Source organism: Ilyonectria robusta, assembly GCF_021365365.1.
Source record: "Ilyonectria robusta strain PMI_751 chromosome Unknown BGZ61scaffold_3, whole genome shotgun sequence".
In the NCBI taxonomy this organism is placed as follows: Eukaryota; Fungi; Ascomycota; class Sordariomycetes; order Hypocreales; family Nectriaceae; genus Ilyonectria; species Ilyonectria robusta.
This window is the reverse complement of record NW_025764437.1, coordinates 2,200,726-2,214,864: the sequence shown is the minus strand read 5'-3', so window position 1 is coordinate 2,214,864 and position 14,139 is coordinate 2,200,726. Positions and strand designations below refer to the sequence as shown.

Here is a 14,139-nt window from a genome sequence, read left to right as displayed (position 1 = left end):
ACAAGGTTGCAATGTAACTTTTGACGCAGAAAAACAAAGACATGCATTGGCCGTGGTAGCGGCCAATGAACGTGTTGGCGGGGCTTGCTGCGCAACAACTCAGCATCGAAAATAGCATAGTCTGGCTCGTTTTTACCAGGGCGAGGATTGCGACGGGGATTCGGGCGATGAGAATGTCTCCATTTGCGGCTGATGGTGGGAAAGAAGAGGAGTTGAACACGTCCACTAGGGGAGACGGTCGAGCATTCAGGAAGAGACTCTTGGGAGGCTGTTAGAGGAGCGTGCAGATAGTACGGAAGAGACCTACCACTTAGACCCAGAAAAAGGGCTGTCATCAAGGGAACAGAGGTCTGAGGATGAAACCATGGCTTCCCAAAACTGCGACGGGGTTGGGGGCGAAAGTCGAGGCCGAACTCAACGATGGAAAGGAGGAGTCGACGAAGGTTGAGGCCGCAGACAACGAGAAGGTGAGGGTGGTGAAAATCGTAGCTGACGCCGCGAAGATGAAAACGAAGGAATCATGGCCAGAACCGTCGATCCCAGGAGGGGGATAGGAGAGGAGGGTGGTAGAAAAATCGTAGCTGACGCCGCGAAGATGGAAGAGAAAGAATCGTGGCTAGACCCATCGATCCCAAGAGGAGGTCATAACGACAAGGTAGGAGGGGAGGGTGGTGAAAATCGTAGCTGACGCCGCGAAGATGAAAGCGAAAGAAGCAAAGCTGGAACCATCGATCAAAGGAGGAGGTCATAACGAAGCTGACGTTGTGACCTCGAGGCCGAAGCCATAGGAGGGGAGGGTGGTGAAAAAATCGTGGCTGACGCCACGAGGATGAGAGAGGAAGAATCGTCGGCGAGACCGCGAAGGGGGCGCGATTTTTATGGGCAGCACCAGGGGCCGGCAGCTGCTCGCAGCTGGCAAGAAGGGATGACTCTTCCCGGGTTTGCCAATCCGGTTTTCAAAGTGCAAGGTCAGCAAACAATCAAGAATTTTCAAAACGCCAATCATTCGCTACATACTACGACACAAGATTGCAATAAAGACACGCACCAGGTGAGTGGCATTCAGGTTTGGGCTCATCTTGGCAATCGCCCAACGTTTAGTTCATCACTATCACTGATAATGCCAGTCCATCCCCATGTGTTCCATACAAGTTGCAGAAGGCCAGAAGGTTTGCAAAGAGGCCCAGTCGTTGGGAGCCGCAGTATCTCCGGTCGAGCCACTGTTGCTGTTGTAGTTGCCGTTGATATTGGCATCTTCCTCCGGAGCAGCATCAAAGTCATTGTTGCCGTCGGTACTCAATGCAGCCATATCATCACGAAGTTTCTCCCGTCGCGCAGTTGCCTCATTTCGAAGCCGAGAGGCAGCAGCAATTCGCTGCTTGTGCAAAAGCTTGTGTAGATCCTCCCGCTGGCGCTGGGTTGGTATCCCCTCCCAAGTGCCCTCGTCGCGGCTATCACTTACATCCGTCAGATTCGGATATTCGCGAATAGCAGGGTCAACATCATCAGCAGCAACTGCAATAGCTTCCGTTTCGGTTGCTTCCTTAAGATTCAAAGCAGTCGGATCAAGCAGGCGAATACTTGGTGGCCCGTCCATGACCGCATCACATACCTCGGTCGCCCAGGTTGACTTCCCCGCGCCCGGGCATCCCGTCGCAATAGCAAACCCAGCGGTGGAAGTCTCCAGTGATCTAACAGCTGCCTCAGTATCAGGATCGTTGGTATATTTGTCACTGTTCAGTCGAGTGGCTAGCTTCGGAAAGGCAGCCAGAAAGTTGCCGGGAGGAAGGTGGTTAGGGCCGACAAAATCGATGATATACTGCCACCATTGTGACACTCGGCTGCAGTCTTTCAACCCTTAGGGTTAGGGCAGATAACATCGCATTTCTTGATTGCGGCTTCCAGTAGCTGCCGGGCAACATCAAGATGTTCTTTGTATTTCAATTTGAACATTTCTGGGTCTCGTTTTCTTTGCGTCATGATATCATGATACTCGCGCCACGTTTCCTTGTCCTCTGCGGCGATGTCCTTTGCCAGCGACGAGATGGTGCCAACACAAACAGAGGGCGAGCGCTTCGCGAATGACGCGACAAAGAAGCGATTGACGTGAGCTGCAAGTTTCTTGATCAGTGCATGCAACATGAATGGTAAAAGTCAAGACCTACCAATGGGTGTAACGAGAATGACGGTGATGACAGAGTCCAAGACGACTGCCGTATCATATATAGGTTGTAGGCTGCAGCTTTCTCGACAAATCAGCTAGTACTAGCAAAAGGCGCCGGTCAGCCTCAATACTGTAAAATCCAGTATCATCGAGACGAGGGGACGAATGTCCTTTGCGTGGACATTGCCGAATGTCAAATCATGAAGTGATATATAGTGGTGGCGATCGAAGTGAGACGCGACCGAAGTGAGAATGAGTGTGATGTGGTAGGAAGAGGAGGAGAGGAAAAGAAAAGGTGGGAAATGAGGGAAACTTAAGGGTTGGTGCGGGGGAAAGGTTTGTCAGTTGTTGACAACTGTAAGATGTTTGGCGTTTGGTAAAGTTGTTTGAAAGGAGCATTGTTTTTTGCAGGATGTGCTCCAATGCTCAATGGTACCATCAAACCGTGCAACAGGCTTAGCAACATTGTTATTTTTACCTTTAGACCTCCTCATAAACATCTTTATTTTAGTTTATTAATAAAGTAAACACTTAGGCTTATACCCTATGGCCTCTTTGCGTACTGAGCACACACGGATCGGTCATCATCCCGCTAAAGAAGCTGCCAGCGCAAAGGGCCGCATCAGTCACGCATAGATTACCAAGGCTTTGCTGAGGCAGTCAGGGAGGAATTGCCAGACGGGACAGGATTTTCCGGTGGTGTCGCAGTTCTTGTGGTAGTCTGATGGCGACGAGGCCCTGGATGTAGAAGATGTCGCGTTGGGCCACTCTGGAGCTGTCGAGGCAGAGCCTTAGTAGCTCTGGGGTGCGATGCAGTTGGTCAATGTCGATGAGCATCACAACAGCCAAGTCGACCAGCAGGCCCCGGAAGTGTTGCAGATAGCATTCGCCTTGGAACTGCTGGATACTGCTATTGATGCCTGGCTGCAGTAGTGCAGATCCCCAAGAACACCAACCACACTCCTATCATCTGCTTCACATATATGCTTCATTACCAGTCAAAATCAGCAATGGTTTCTTCAGTAGTTAACAGGTAATATTAATTCAAACGAGAGAGGGATTTCTTGGACAAAAAGCCCAGCTAATTGAAGCGAAGTGTTGTGATTTGGGAAAGAAGATGCCTGTGACATCCCGAATTGAGTCCGTTCCTATTCACGCACCAACCATCCATTACATTAAACATTAAACATTAGATACCACCGCGTTCTCCTACACGGATCTCCAAGCCTTGCATGGTGTATGCCCACCAGTATTCGTCGAGAGGCAGGTGGTAAACTTGTCTGGCACAGCGGAGGATTCAGCGCCGTTGTTGGTGCCACTGGAGGTTCCCAAACGCTTGCTACTATCTCGCCGTGTGCATGATGAGTGGTAAAACTCCATCGCATCAGATTGTGAGCCACCGGGCGAATGTTGCCTATTGCTGCTGGGAGAGCTCAATGGTGCCGTGTTGGGCTCCGGTATTTTGACGACCGGCTATTGTGGATTCGTCAGCCCGTGCCTTCTTATGAAGCCTCGGTCGAGTCTCGTGGTCGTTTGGATCGAGACCCAGTTCCTCGCGAATTGCGGTGATCTCGTGGGAAGGCGTTTTCTTCTTGGCCCGGTGGGATTCGGGGGCAAAGTCAAGGGTGTCCCTTGCACTGTCTGGCATTCTGAGCGAAACACTCGCCTTTCAGGTGTCATAAAGTGAATGACCAATTTCCTGCTCAGCCATAACACGAGCTGCAGTTCGATGAGAGTGGCCACCAAGAACACGGGCCTTTTGAAGAGCGAATGCACCAGGACCCGGATCGATGTGCGCAATCTCACGCAAAGGTTCTCTTTGGATATCGTTTCGTATGACTTCTTCCAACAGGTCAACAAGTTGAGCTGCCTCTTGCAACACATCCGAAGTCGCATGGACCCCTGAAAATGTGTCCAACTGGAGTTTCTCGGAGACACCATCCATGGCGCAGATGACGGGTCGATCTGGATAAGCACAAACGAGTCGATTGCTGGGTCGTGATCGATGAATTTTGTCTCAGTCCGCCCATGACGTTCCGGGAAAGCACCAACACGTAACGCGTGGACGAGCAAGAGCTTGAGGGGGCAGAGGCAGTCTAGGGAATGATCCGTGAATTCCACGACCTCCATGGCGTAGGCTGGCTCGGGGTCGGTCCTGACGGAAACCTGTGTCAGCGTAACGGCTCCGCTAGATTCAGAGCCTGATAAGGGCTTCCTCTGAGAAAGTCACTTACATCAACTCGTTACACTACTCACAGGGAATCGTGCCAATGAGTACGCGTTTTCCGTTTTTTGTAACCATTCGGACATGGATGTCCTTCCAGTACAAACACTCGTACTCTTCATAGTCGTAAGACTCGCGAAGGTCTCCGGTCTTTGCGCTGAGGATGCATTGCAGGAGCAGTGACAGAGTCTTCATGATGAGTACGTCCCAAGACAAAGTTCTGTTTTGGAGGCCGTCTTGTAACATCGCTTTGACTATGCTCCCAATGGCATCTGTCGTGATCCATTGCTTTGGAGGTCCGACCGGGTCGGTAGACAGAGTCTTGTCAATGACAAGTGCGTCCATCGCGAGCTCTGATTTTGGTGCTGTCAGATCAAAGCGATCAGTCAAGTATGGGAATACCACTTACCAAGGCGCGCTTTTGCGTGTTCGGTCAGTTGGAAGTCGTGAAAGTTGGCAACGGTCCACTCCATGATATGATCAAGACCCGCGCGTAGATACTGGTAGGTGTCTACAACTCCCTCATCCTGTTTTTCCATCAAAATCGGGGCGGTGTAGGCAAACGTCTTCAGTTTTGCTCTGCTGGCGCGCTGATCAGACTAGGTACGGATAAGTTAGACTGGAAGTATTCGGCACTAAAAGTGAGGCAACTCACTCCTGAACAAGTGTCACTTAGCAAGAGGGCCTGGAATCTCTCGATCCACATTTCTGCCTGTGGTCTACTGCCCCGTGCTGCAGATCCGTGTAGAGGAAGTGCAATGCGTCTCTGCAAACTGATGAGATCGTCAGCTACCATCCGGTGGAGTGTGTCGGGAGTACGAACACGATCACCGTTTGCGCGTTCAGGGACATCGGCCATGGCTCAGCGTGACTGGTTCGGGATAATAGGCATTGGGACGGAGTTTGTAGGTAACAACGATTGCTCGTCCGCGACCTGGATGAAGAGAGGTTGATGACAGGTTGAAAGTAAACTGTAGAGGTGGGTTGAGGGCTCAAACAGACAGACCTGAGAGATTATTAGAATGAAGTTAAGGGGAGAAAGGAAGGCGCGAGAGGAAGGCGCGAATAGAGAGAAAAGTACATACCATATCAAATCTGACGAGGCGAATCTCATTATGAAGCACCAAGAAGGGATTTTTTCTTCGCTGTGTAGATAGCGAGTTTTATAATGAGAGAAGGAATTTGTTGTTTCAGTGAGCGTTGTCGAAATAGTAGGGTTGAAAGAAAAAAAGGAGACTTTGGGGAGTGAAGAAAATGCCAATGTCGATGCCAACAGAAAAACGGGTCCGCAGCAGCTACATAGCCACGGCTGCCCATGAGGCCCGTCGGTTGATACGTACGTATGAGGACGTATGGCTGATTCTGAAGGAGATCTTCATTTGGCTTGGGAGAGTGATGTATCTGAACGTGGACGAAATGGTAGGGGACGGACTTTGGGGAGTAGAGAAAATGCCGTTTTCGATGCTAACACACAAACGGTTCTGCATTAATTGCGTAGCCAAGGTTGTCTATGAGGCTTACCGGTTTATGCGTAGTAACGTATGGCTCATTCTGAAAGAGAGCTTCGAAGGTGTCTGAGAAATGTGCCTGCGGAGTGCGCGTAAAAAAGAACAAGGAATGAACTGTGTCAGCTCCGGCAAGGTGAATCTCGTTTTGAAGCGCCAAGGTGGAAAATATTGCTTCGATGTGCAAATATAGCGAGGAGGGAGGAGTTGAGAAGTTGGGAAGTTGAAATATTGAAAGATGCCCGGAGGCCCCGGACAGTGTATCGACTAGTCACTGTACCGGGTCGCAGCGTATTTCCTGCTTGACGAACCGAAGAGGTGAGTCTCCAGCCCGGGATCACACACGAGCGGATCCAAATCGATCAAACGATCGCCAGTCTAGGGGAAGTTGAGAAGTTGAGAAGTTGGGAAGTTGATGTTGACAGCCAAAGGTGTTTGATTGCTGAGGAGTTCGGAAATGTGCGTGAAGGTGAAGGAATGTTTTGGAATTGAAGCCCTATTCTACCCGAAGGTGCACACAGAAATAGGGAAAGGCCGCACGGTGCCTTAACTCTTTCAACATGAAGTTGCCAAGAGGTTCGGTCAAGAGCGGTGAGGCTCTCTTGGAACGGGTGTGTGGTTTTGAGATGCTTCCAACAGCTTCAGCAGATTTTTTTTTGGCATGTCCCCAGAATCGCACGGGCACAGAAGGGATCAGAAAATTGCACCCAATGCATATTTGGGGATCCTTTGTACGGTTGTTGAAATTTGAGTCTGATTCTTGTTCCTGGCCAGTTGGCACCTGACGTCTGAAGCCCCGATTGTCAAAAACGTCGATGACTGCAAGTATTCTTTCGAGCGAATGCCGACTGAGCGACATCCCACTTGCACCGAGGCTGTAGCTGATGTGGAATTTCATGCAAGCAGCACGGCGCAACGGTGTCCATAGTCTTTGTCCTCATCGTTTTCTGTTGCCCTTGCTCTTTCGACGTTGTGAGCTTGGAATACGTCGGCTGGAAAGGCGGACGGTTTGGTCTCGCGATGAGCAGCTGGGTGGCTATGGGTAGGTCAGCACTATGTCAGGGAAGAGAATGTCCAGAAGAAATGCGTACTATTCAAGCCAGACTAACCAACTTTGACAGAGAGGGCGCGTCGAAACATCCCTGGTCGTCAGGCGGAAGATTTCGAGAACGGCCTTGCTGAGCCGTGGGCAAGGTGCTTTGGGAGACACTCAAGAGTAATGGAAGAGTAATGGAAGAGTAATGGAAGAGTAATGGAGGAGTAATGGAGGGGGTAAATAGAGATGATGCCGTTTTCGATGCCAACACAAAAACGGGTCCGCAGTCACTGCGTGGGCCACGGCTACCCATAAAGGGCCCGCCGGTTTATGCGTAGGAACGCATGGCTGATTCCGAAGGAGATCTTCGTTGGGCTTGGGGGAGGGGAGGTGGGAGGTGGGAGGAAGGTTGAGGCCGAAGCCACAGAAGGTGAGCGTGGTGAAAATCGCAGCTGACGCCGCGAAGATGAGAGAAGAAGAATCGTCGCCGAGGCAGCGAAGGAGTTAGGGCTTTTATACCTAATACCTAACACCTGATACATTAGGCTGCATGAGGGGCTGGCAGATGCTCGCAGCTGGCAAGAACCGATGGCCCTCCCCAGCAGTGAAGAATTTTCAAACGCCAACTCACTACAGTGAATCACGATGAGAATATCGTTAGGCTGCATGGCAGCAGCGCCATGAGTTGACAGATATTGTCGAGATCACTAGAAGGGGCGCGTCGGGCTGCGGGCATTTTCCCAGTACCTTCGCATTCGCATCAATCGGACAGAACAAGTTTCCGCCGCAGGAGAGTAGCAAGGAATCACTTAGTATCATCGTCAAAAGATCGCACTCATTCTCTGGGAATCCAACGGAAACGTCTCCATTTCAATCACAAACACCTGCTCTGCAAAGTCTATGAAGTCCCGTATCCATATCCAGGAACAGAAAACCCTCTTCCGCTCCGTATGTTCGTTTGTCCTTACAGCCACCATCCGGCTGTTTTTTTACTTTCCACCGTCCTCTCGCCCCATGATCCCGGGACGACCCAGGACGTATCGTAATCTCCGTGCGCTCGCGTGTGTGTAGACGTGTAAGTAGGTATGTATGTCAAAAATAAAAAAGTACGCACGAAAAATGCCGCTCAGCCCTCCAACAAGTCAGATTAAAGATGTATGTCGCTGCGTAAAACCTCAAAAGAATGTGAGCAAGCAAGTGTCGCGGGCAAGACAAAAGACGCGTCTTGCCTTTCTGGCAACAACATGGAATGCCTCTGACCTTCGCACTTAGCCCACACGTTGTCGCTTAACACCACGATCAGGACTGCCATCAAACCCCAAGTCACCCCGAGGGATCTCTTCAGTCCCAGCAGGGCTTGGGGTATTGTTGCTGCCGCCTCCGCCAAGGTCCCGGTTAGGCTTCAGCGAGTTGTTGTCCGGGTCAGGGTCAAGGGTGAAGTTGAAATCATTGCCATCCCCACCAAAGTGGCTGTCGTTGAGGAACGCGTTGCTATCAAAGTACTGGTCGAGGTCCACCGGGGGAGGATCAAAGTACTCGGCGTTTTCACTCAGACCTGGGATGTGTCCAGAGGGGCTAAGAGGCCCAAGCAACGAACCCAGCTCGCTGATCTTGGCATCCTGTTCGCTCTGCAAGCGTTGGAGCGTTTCCAAGTCGACCTGGTTCGAGCCAATCTGGTGTAATGAGGGTGGAGCCATGGGAGGTTGCATGATAGGTGAGAGCGATGGGGCAGTGTTGGTTTCAATAGGGGGTGGAGAAACCGAGTTCGAGGGCATGGGTGGTAGGTCCATAGAGGGGTTGGAAGTGACGGGAATAGACCTGGATGAAGCGGACGAAGACTGGCCGGCCATGAAGTTGACAAGCTTGCTTCTCTGGTCATGGTTCAATGTGTTGGGTGCATTGGCCACCAGCTCAGCAGCCTCGGGGAGATCTAGTCCATGCGAGTTGGTTGCGTTGTGGTCGTTGATGATTTTCATCATCCGCTCGTGAGGATTTGCCTCCAACTCCTGACGAAGACTGGGTGAAGTCGTGTCTGTAGGGGATCCCTCAACAAGCTCTGTGACATGGCCCATCTCCGGGTTATGATGGTTGACGGGTTGATACGAGCTGCTACCCACAGACGGAGTCCTCATTGACGGGGTTGAAGATTGACCTTGCGATTGGGATCGATTGTTCTGGTTGGGGATTGGTGGAAGCAATCCCCGGGTCTTCTTGTGTGGGGTTCCAAACGAAGCCGCGTTTGGGTCCATCTGAGCTTGGATGAAATCTCCCAGGTCGATGACGCTGCTGTGTTGAGCAGACTGCTGCCCCTGGTTCGAGATCATGCTCGAGATGATGTCGCTGACGTTCTGCGTGTTTCCCTGGTCCTCCAATGTCTTCCTGAAAACATTGGCGAGGAAGTTGAGAATAGCATTGATCGAGTTCTGGTGTCGGTCGTGTTGGTTCTGGAACATGACGGCCTGGCTATACAGGTCGTTGTTGTTTCGTTGTAGGCGGTTGATGGCGTTGAGAATCAATTTTTGTTGCTCGCGCACCTTGGTCAGCTCTTCTCGAATGACAACCATCTCCTTCTTCGGCATTGGTTGAGAATCGGCGGCAGGAAGAGACCTCCCCGTCGGGATGTTGGAAGTGCCCAGCCCTTGACCGAGAACCTCTTCAGGTCCGACTTCTTCCTCGCTATCATTGTCTCCCTCACCGTTCTTGTTGCCCTTCTTGGCCTTGCTTCCGCCCTTGGGCTTGTTGATCAACCACAACAAGTTGGGGTGGCCTCGCCTGAAGTACGGGTTGGAGTACTCGCTGGGGCTCTTGTTCTTACGTTCACTCGCCCGCATCGAGTTATCAGACAGACCCACGCGCTTGTGGAACCCGTACATATTCAGTTGCCTGACGAATGACGCATAGTTGTTGTGCTTGAACAACTCTGGAATCAAAGTCTTGGCGAACTCATCTTCATCGAGAACGATGAAAGAGTCACCTTTCTCCGACCATCTGATCAAGTCTTCATTCTTGCGCTCCTCGAGAAAACTATACCAGTTAGTGGGTACATAAGACAGGCCCATCGTGGAGCTTACCTGCTGAGTTTCTGCACAAATGGAGGAATCTGTTTGCGCTTCGCTTGGGACTCTCGCTTGGCCTTGGAGGCCATCTCCTCCAACAGCTCGAGATTCTCCTGTTCAGTCAGAGTCTCAGTGGAGTTCTGCTGGAGAAGAGAGTTCTCGTCTCCCACAAAGTTGCCCCACGGATCAGCGGACGCATCAAAATTTGGGCGTGGGTTGGTCGGCACGAGAGCCCGGTTTGTCTGTCGCCGGGCGATGGAGTTGGTTGCATTCGGAACCGCTTGGGGATACTGCGGCTGGGCCGGGACTAGACCGTACGAGTTGCCGATGTGCGCATTCCCATCGACAAAGCCAGTCCCATCACCCATACCGTTCCATCGCAGCATCTGGTCCGCCGCTCCGGTTCCCGACCCATACGGTTGCGGCATCTGCTGCTGGATCGGCACTATCGGTGCCGCACCTGGAGCTCCTCGTTTCCTGGGATTTGGCGCCGACATAAGTAACGAGCTGTGTGAACCAGGGTTCACGCTTGGTGGGAGTTGTGAGGTGTGATTGAAAGTGGGCAGGCCCGTTATCGATGCCTGGTATCACGGTGTCGGATTTGCTGCCTCGCGAATATTCCGGCGTCAAAATCGAGGCAGGGCGCAAATTTCACCTCGGTACGCGCAGGAGTCGGGTCGGTGAGAAGGTGCTCCAGCGGTCCGGTTCGGAAAATGGATGTCGATCGCGTCGTCTAGCGGCGGATTGTCGGGTAGTAGCAAGTGAGCCTCGGGGAGTAGGAATCTCGTTCGCGGGTGAAGATGGCGCTCAGAAATAGGTTTGCGGGCGTGCGAGGTCAAAGTCGGCAGGCTATCGCTGTTGAGCTGCGAGTGAGGCTGAAGAAGGCTTCTTCGTTCGGCGGAGTAGAGCGAGGTGGGTTCGTGGAGGAAGTAAGAGCCAAGTGAAAGAAGTCGCGGGCGCAACAAATACAAGGCAGAAGGGCTGCGATGCGGCTTTATTGCAAGGAAGGCGTAAAATCGGCGATGCGTAAACGCAACCCGGCGTTCGGTGGTGCGCGAACAGGCTGAGCGCGCTGGGCGTGCTCGGTAGGCTTAATCGGGGGGTGCCTGGGGGCGTCTCGACTATGTGTGAAATGAGTCGTCGGACGAAGGACCCATTCTGGTGCACACAATAATGCGGAAGAAATGATGCGCAAACCAGAGATCACAGGAGCAGGCGCCAGTGAAATCGGTCGGAATGGTGATGATAGACTCGGAGTTGGCGGTCGCAGAGGCTGGAGAGGGTCCATCCAAAGCATTTGGGGCGGGCGACGATCAATTGTCAAATCCTGACTGGCCAATCAGAGCCGATGGCGACACATTGAGCCAGGTTCATTCCACGTGACGATAAGATAGCGCCTCATCGCGTCGTTATCAAGCCCAAGTTACAGTGCATGGCCATGCAGATCAGCGGGTATTGAGCAATTGCGACCTGTTCCTAGAAGCTCGTAGCTCTACTTGGGGGCTTCTTTTGTTCTTCTTCTCCCAGATACACCAGATCCTCTCGGTCCTGGTAGGTTCATTCTCTCACACCCTTTGCATGCTTGTTGTTCTTCAACAAAGCATTGTGTTGGCGCCGGTATGCATGCATGGCAGGGTGGGGACTGTATCAGAACAATGTTGCTTCTAGACTCAAAACAGGTCTGGTCAGGACGCCATCACCAATCTGCATGTGCGCAATAGAATCTGGTTGCATTGTGCTGGGTATCGCAGCTTCTTCCTATCCTCCTATCCTTATTACATCACTCGCCAAGGACAATAATATACAGTCCCTACAATACAGTCCCTACACTACAGACAATCACCAACAGATAACAACTAGAGCTAGCCCTATTTTGCACCTCTTCCAGCAAGCGATGCAGCTCGAGCCATCTGAGCATTCTTTGCTTGGTCTCGGGCTTGGTCCCACGCCCTCCCCGACTTGCCTTGCCGAGCATCCCTTTCAGCCCGCTTCTCCTCCTTCAGCGTTCGCGCCTTCTCGCGCGGATCGATGACCACCAGCTCCTCTTCAGCCTTCTTTCGGTTTTTGAGGTCCTTGCCTAGTTTATCCGCCGCGAAGCTAAGAGAGTGTGACATCCAGCCCTCGTCGTCGCTCTCCTCATTGCCTTGTTTGTCCCACGAAGTGCAACTCTGGCAATTGGCGATGAAATGTAAATCGCAAAGCGCAGCTTCGTCATCCGCGCCTGGAGCACCGTCCTCCTCTTCCAGTTCCTGACGCGAGGAGGTCGTAGTGTCTTTTTCCGGTGGGGCCTTTTCCAGCTTCGACTGGAACGCTTTTAACATGCGAAGAGTCCTCTGCTCATCGCTGGCCGTGGCGTTGTTGGTGCCAGGTCGTCGTTTACGGGCTTTCATCGAGGTTTCGGGTATCATCGACTCAAGGGCTGTTTTCTTTTTCTCCTCGACTGGCTGCTCGGTGTGAATCGTCCGCCTCATGGACGCTTTCAGGGCCGCAATCTCTTCGTTGGCTCGTTCCAATGCAGTCTTCTTGGGCGCTTCCGGTTCAGGCGACAACTCTTCTTCGTATCGACGGGCGGGGCCAGGTTTCTTCTCTGGTTGAGATTTTCGCACTGGCCCCTGTTCATCCCGGTCCTCCTCTGACTCTGGTGTCACGCTCCTGGGACGGGGCTCCTTCTTCTTCTTTTGTTTGGCGGGCTTGTCCTTGGGCTGCACATCTCCTTCTGGATCTTCCATTACAAGCCTTGTGTCAAACTTGGCCTTCTTGAAGACCGGCACGTCCTCGTCGCCTTCTTCGTCCCCAAAGCTCAGTAGTTGCTTTCCTCCCTTTCGCTTCTTCTTCTTGTCTTTCCCCGCGGACACCTTGCTAGGCGCCTGCGCAGCGACTCTCGTCCGCTTCTTCATGTCCTCAAAAGGATTAACCAGAATCTCGACCCTTTCGATCTTAACGGTGTAGGTGGGTCGTTCTGTCGCACTGTCAACCTCCGACTCGCCAATTTTTGCCAAGTTGTAGATAGTGTCGCCTGCGATGCGACCGAACATGGTGTTCTTGCCGTTCAGCTCCTCAGTCTTGTCAAGGGTGAAGAAAAACTGGCTGCCGTTGGTATTAGGGCGCGACTCGTTGGCCATTCCCAACAGACCACGGCGATTGAACTTGAGCCGCGAGTGGAACTCATCCTTGAAGTTGATTCCCGTCGGCCCTGCATTCTTTCCCAGGCGCTGGTCCATCGGCCATGGATCCAAATCGCCGCTGAACGCCCCTCCATCATAGATTGACTCTCCGCCGTTGCCTGTAGCGGTAGGGTCGCCACCTTGTAGAATGAAGCCGGGTACTAGCCGGTGGAATATTGTGTTGTCGTAGTAGCCATCGAGAGCCAGTTGCAAGAAATTTCGGCATGTCAACGGGGTTTGCTTCGCGAAGAGTTCGATCGAGAGTTCGCCCTGCGTCGTGTGCAGAATCGCAGAAGCCGTAGGCTGAGGCTCGAGATTATAGATCGCAGACATTTCGAGATGGAGAAGCCGCGCGTTTTCGGGGCCTGGATACCGTGGCTGTGGTAGGGACGTAGGAGCGCTTCGTCGCTGAGAGGTCTTGTTGATCGATCGAAGTGGCAAGGCCGTAGCTTGGAGGTGTGCATGGGCGGTCCACCCTTATCGATAAGGTCACCCAGCATCATCATACCTTTGCGACGACCAGCTTAAGGTATGCTTGGTTGTCAGTCAATGTTGACCTTGCCACACATCTTCATTCTCTGCAATTATCCATAGTCTCACATCAGGTAAGTTGTGTAAATAATTGCAAATGGCCGAAATCTCAAAGGCCCGAAATCAAGAGCAAATTACCACCCTTGTTGCTATCTTGCACCATAAGACCAACCAGGGCCGATAGCGCTATGTATTTTTGAACAACAAGGCAAGGGATGTCATCTATATCAGGCAGCCCGGGAAGGGATTCTGGTCTGGAATTATCAACGGATTAGAGACAGTGATCGACGGATCGTTGGGAGGTGCGTCACGCGCCCCGGCGCGGGTCCGGCGTACCAGAACGGTCCGCCAACTGCCTGCGGCCGTGAGAGTGGGGCCCAGCTCCGGCCAACTGTCAACGTCCCGGCTGTCGTTGACTGCCCGGGGGAGGTATTAAAATCTCGCGCCCTGGCTGTTGTG

At 52.3% G+C, this 14,139-nt stretch overlaps 6 protein-coding genes across 6 annotated transcripts; 1 reads left to right on the top strand and 5 right to left on the bottom strand.

Annotated features, from left to right (window-relative positions):
- The first annotated feature begins 974 nt into the window (after positions 1-974).
- BGZ61DRAFT_443568 (uncharacterized protein) lies at positions 975-1,996 on the top strand. Its single transcript, XM_046244885.1, has 2 exons — positions 975-1,418; positions 1,472-1,996. The coding sequence occupies exons 1-2, from the start codon at positions 1,300-1,302 to the stop codon at positions 1,860-1,862; spliced, it is 510 nt and encodes a 169-aa protein (XP_046109810.1). The 5' UTR covers positions 975-1,299; the 3' UTR covers positions 1,863-1,996.
- BGZ61DRAFT_133743 (uncharacterized protein) lies at positions 1,725-2,215 on the bottom strand. Its single transcript, XM_046237192.1, has one exon. The coding sequence runs from the start codon at positions 2,140-2,142 to the stop codon at positions 1,852-1,854; it is 291 nt and encodes a 96-aa protein (XP_046109809.1). The 5' UTR covers positions 2,143-2,215; the 3' UTR covers positions 1,725-1,851.
- A 1,363-nt stretch (positions 2,216-3,578) lies between these two features.
- On the bottom strand, positions 3,579-4,109 carry BGZ61DRAFT_528270 (uncharacterized protein; the record flags this gene model as incomplete). Its single annotated transcript, XM_046253226.1, has 2 exons — positions 3,579-3,805; positions 3,857-4,109. The coding sequence occupies 2 exons, from the start codon at positions 4,107-4,109 to the stop codon at positions 3,579-3,581; spliced, it is 480 nt and encodes a 159-aa protein (XP_046109808.1).
- A 112-nt stretch (positions 4,110-4,221) lies between these two features.
- On the bottom strand, positions 4,222-5,592 carry BGZ61DRAFT_133701 (uncharacterized protein). The gene is made up of 6 exons (XM_046237191.1): positions 5,474-5,592; positions 5,212-5,394; positions 5,044-5,161; positions 4,798-4,987; positions 4,399-4,741; positions 4,222-4,319 (listed from the first exon to the last, which is right to left on the bottom strand). The coding sequence occupies exons 1-5, from the start codon at positions 5,500-5,502 to the stop codon at positions 4,413-4,415; spliced, it is 849 nt and encodes a 282-aa protein (XP_046109807.1). The 5' UTR covers positions 5,503-5,592; the 3' UTR covers positions 4,222-4,319; positions 4,399-4,412.
- A 2,605-nt stretch (positions 5,593-8,197) lies between these two features.
- BGZ61DRAFT_343618 (uncharacterized protein) lies at positions 8,198-10,413 on the bottom strand (the record flags this gene model as incomplete). The annotated part of the gene is made up of 2 exons (XM_046239615.1): positions 8,198-9,953; positions 10,001-10,413. 2 exons carry the CDS (start codon positions 10,411-10,413, stop codon positions 8,198-8,200), a joined length of 2,169 nt encoding a protein of 722 aa, XP_046109806.1.
- Positions 10,414-11,698: 1,285 nt separating this feature from the next.
- BGZ61DRAFT_443559 (peptidyl-prolyl isomerase CWC27) lies at positions 11,699-13,562 on the bottom strand. The gene has a single exon (XM_046244884.1). It carries the CDS (start codon positions 13,480-13,482, stop codon positions 11,854-11,856), a length of 1,629 nt encoding a protein of 542 aa, XP_046109805.1. The 5' UTR covers positions 13,483-13,562; the 3' UTR covers positions 11,699-11,853.
- Between the last annotated feature and the right edge of the window lie 577 nt (positions 13,563-14,139).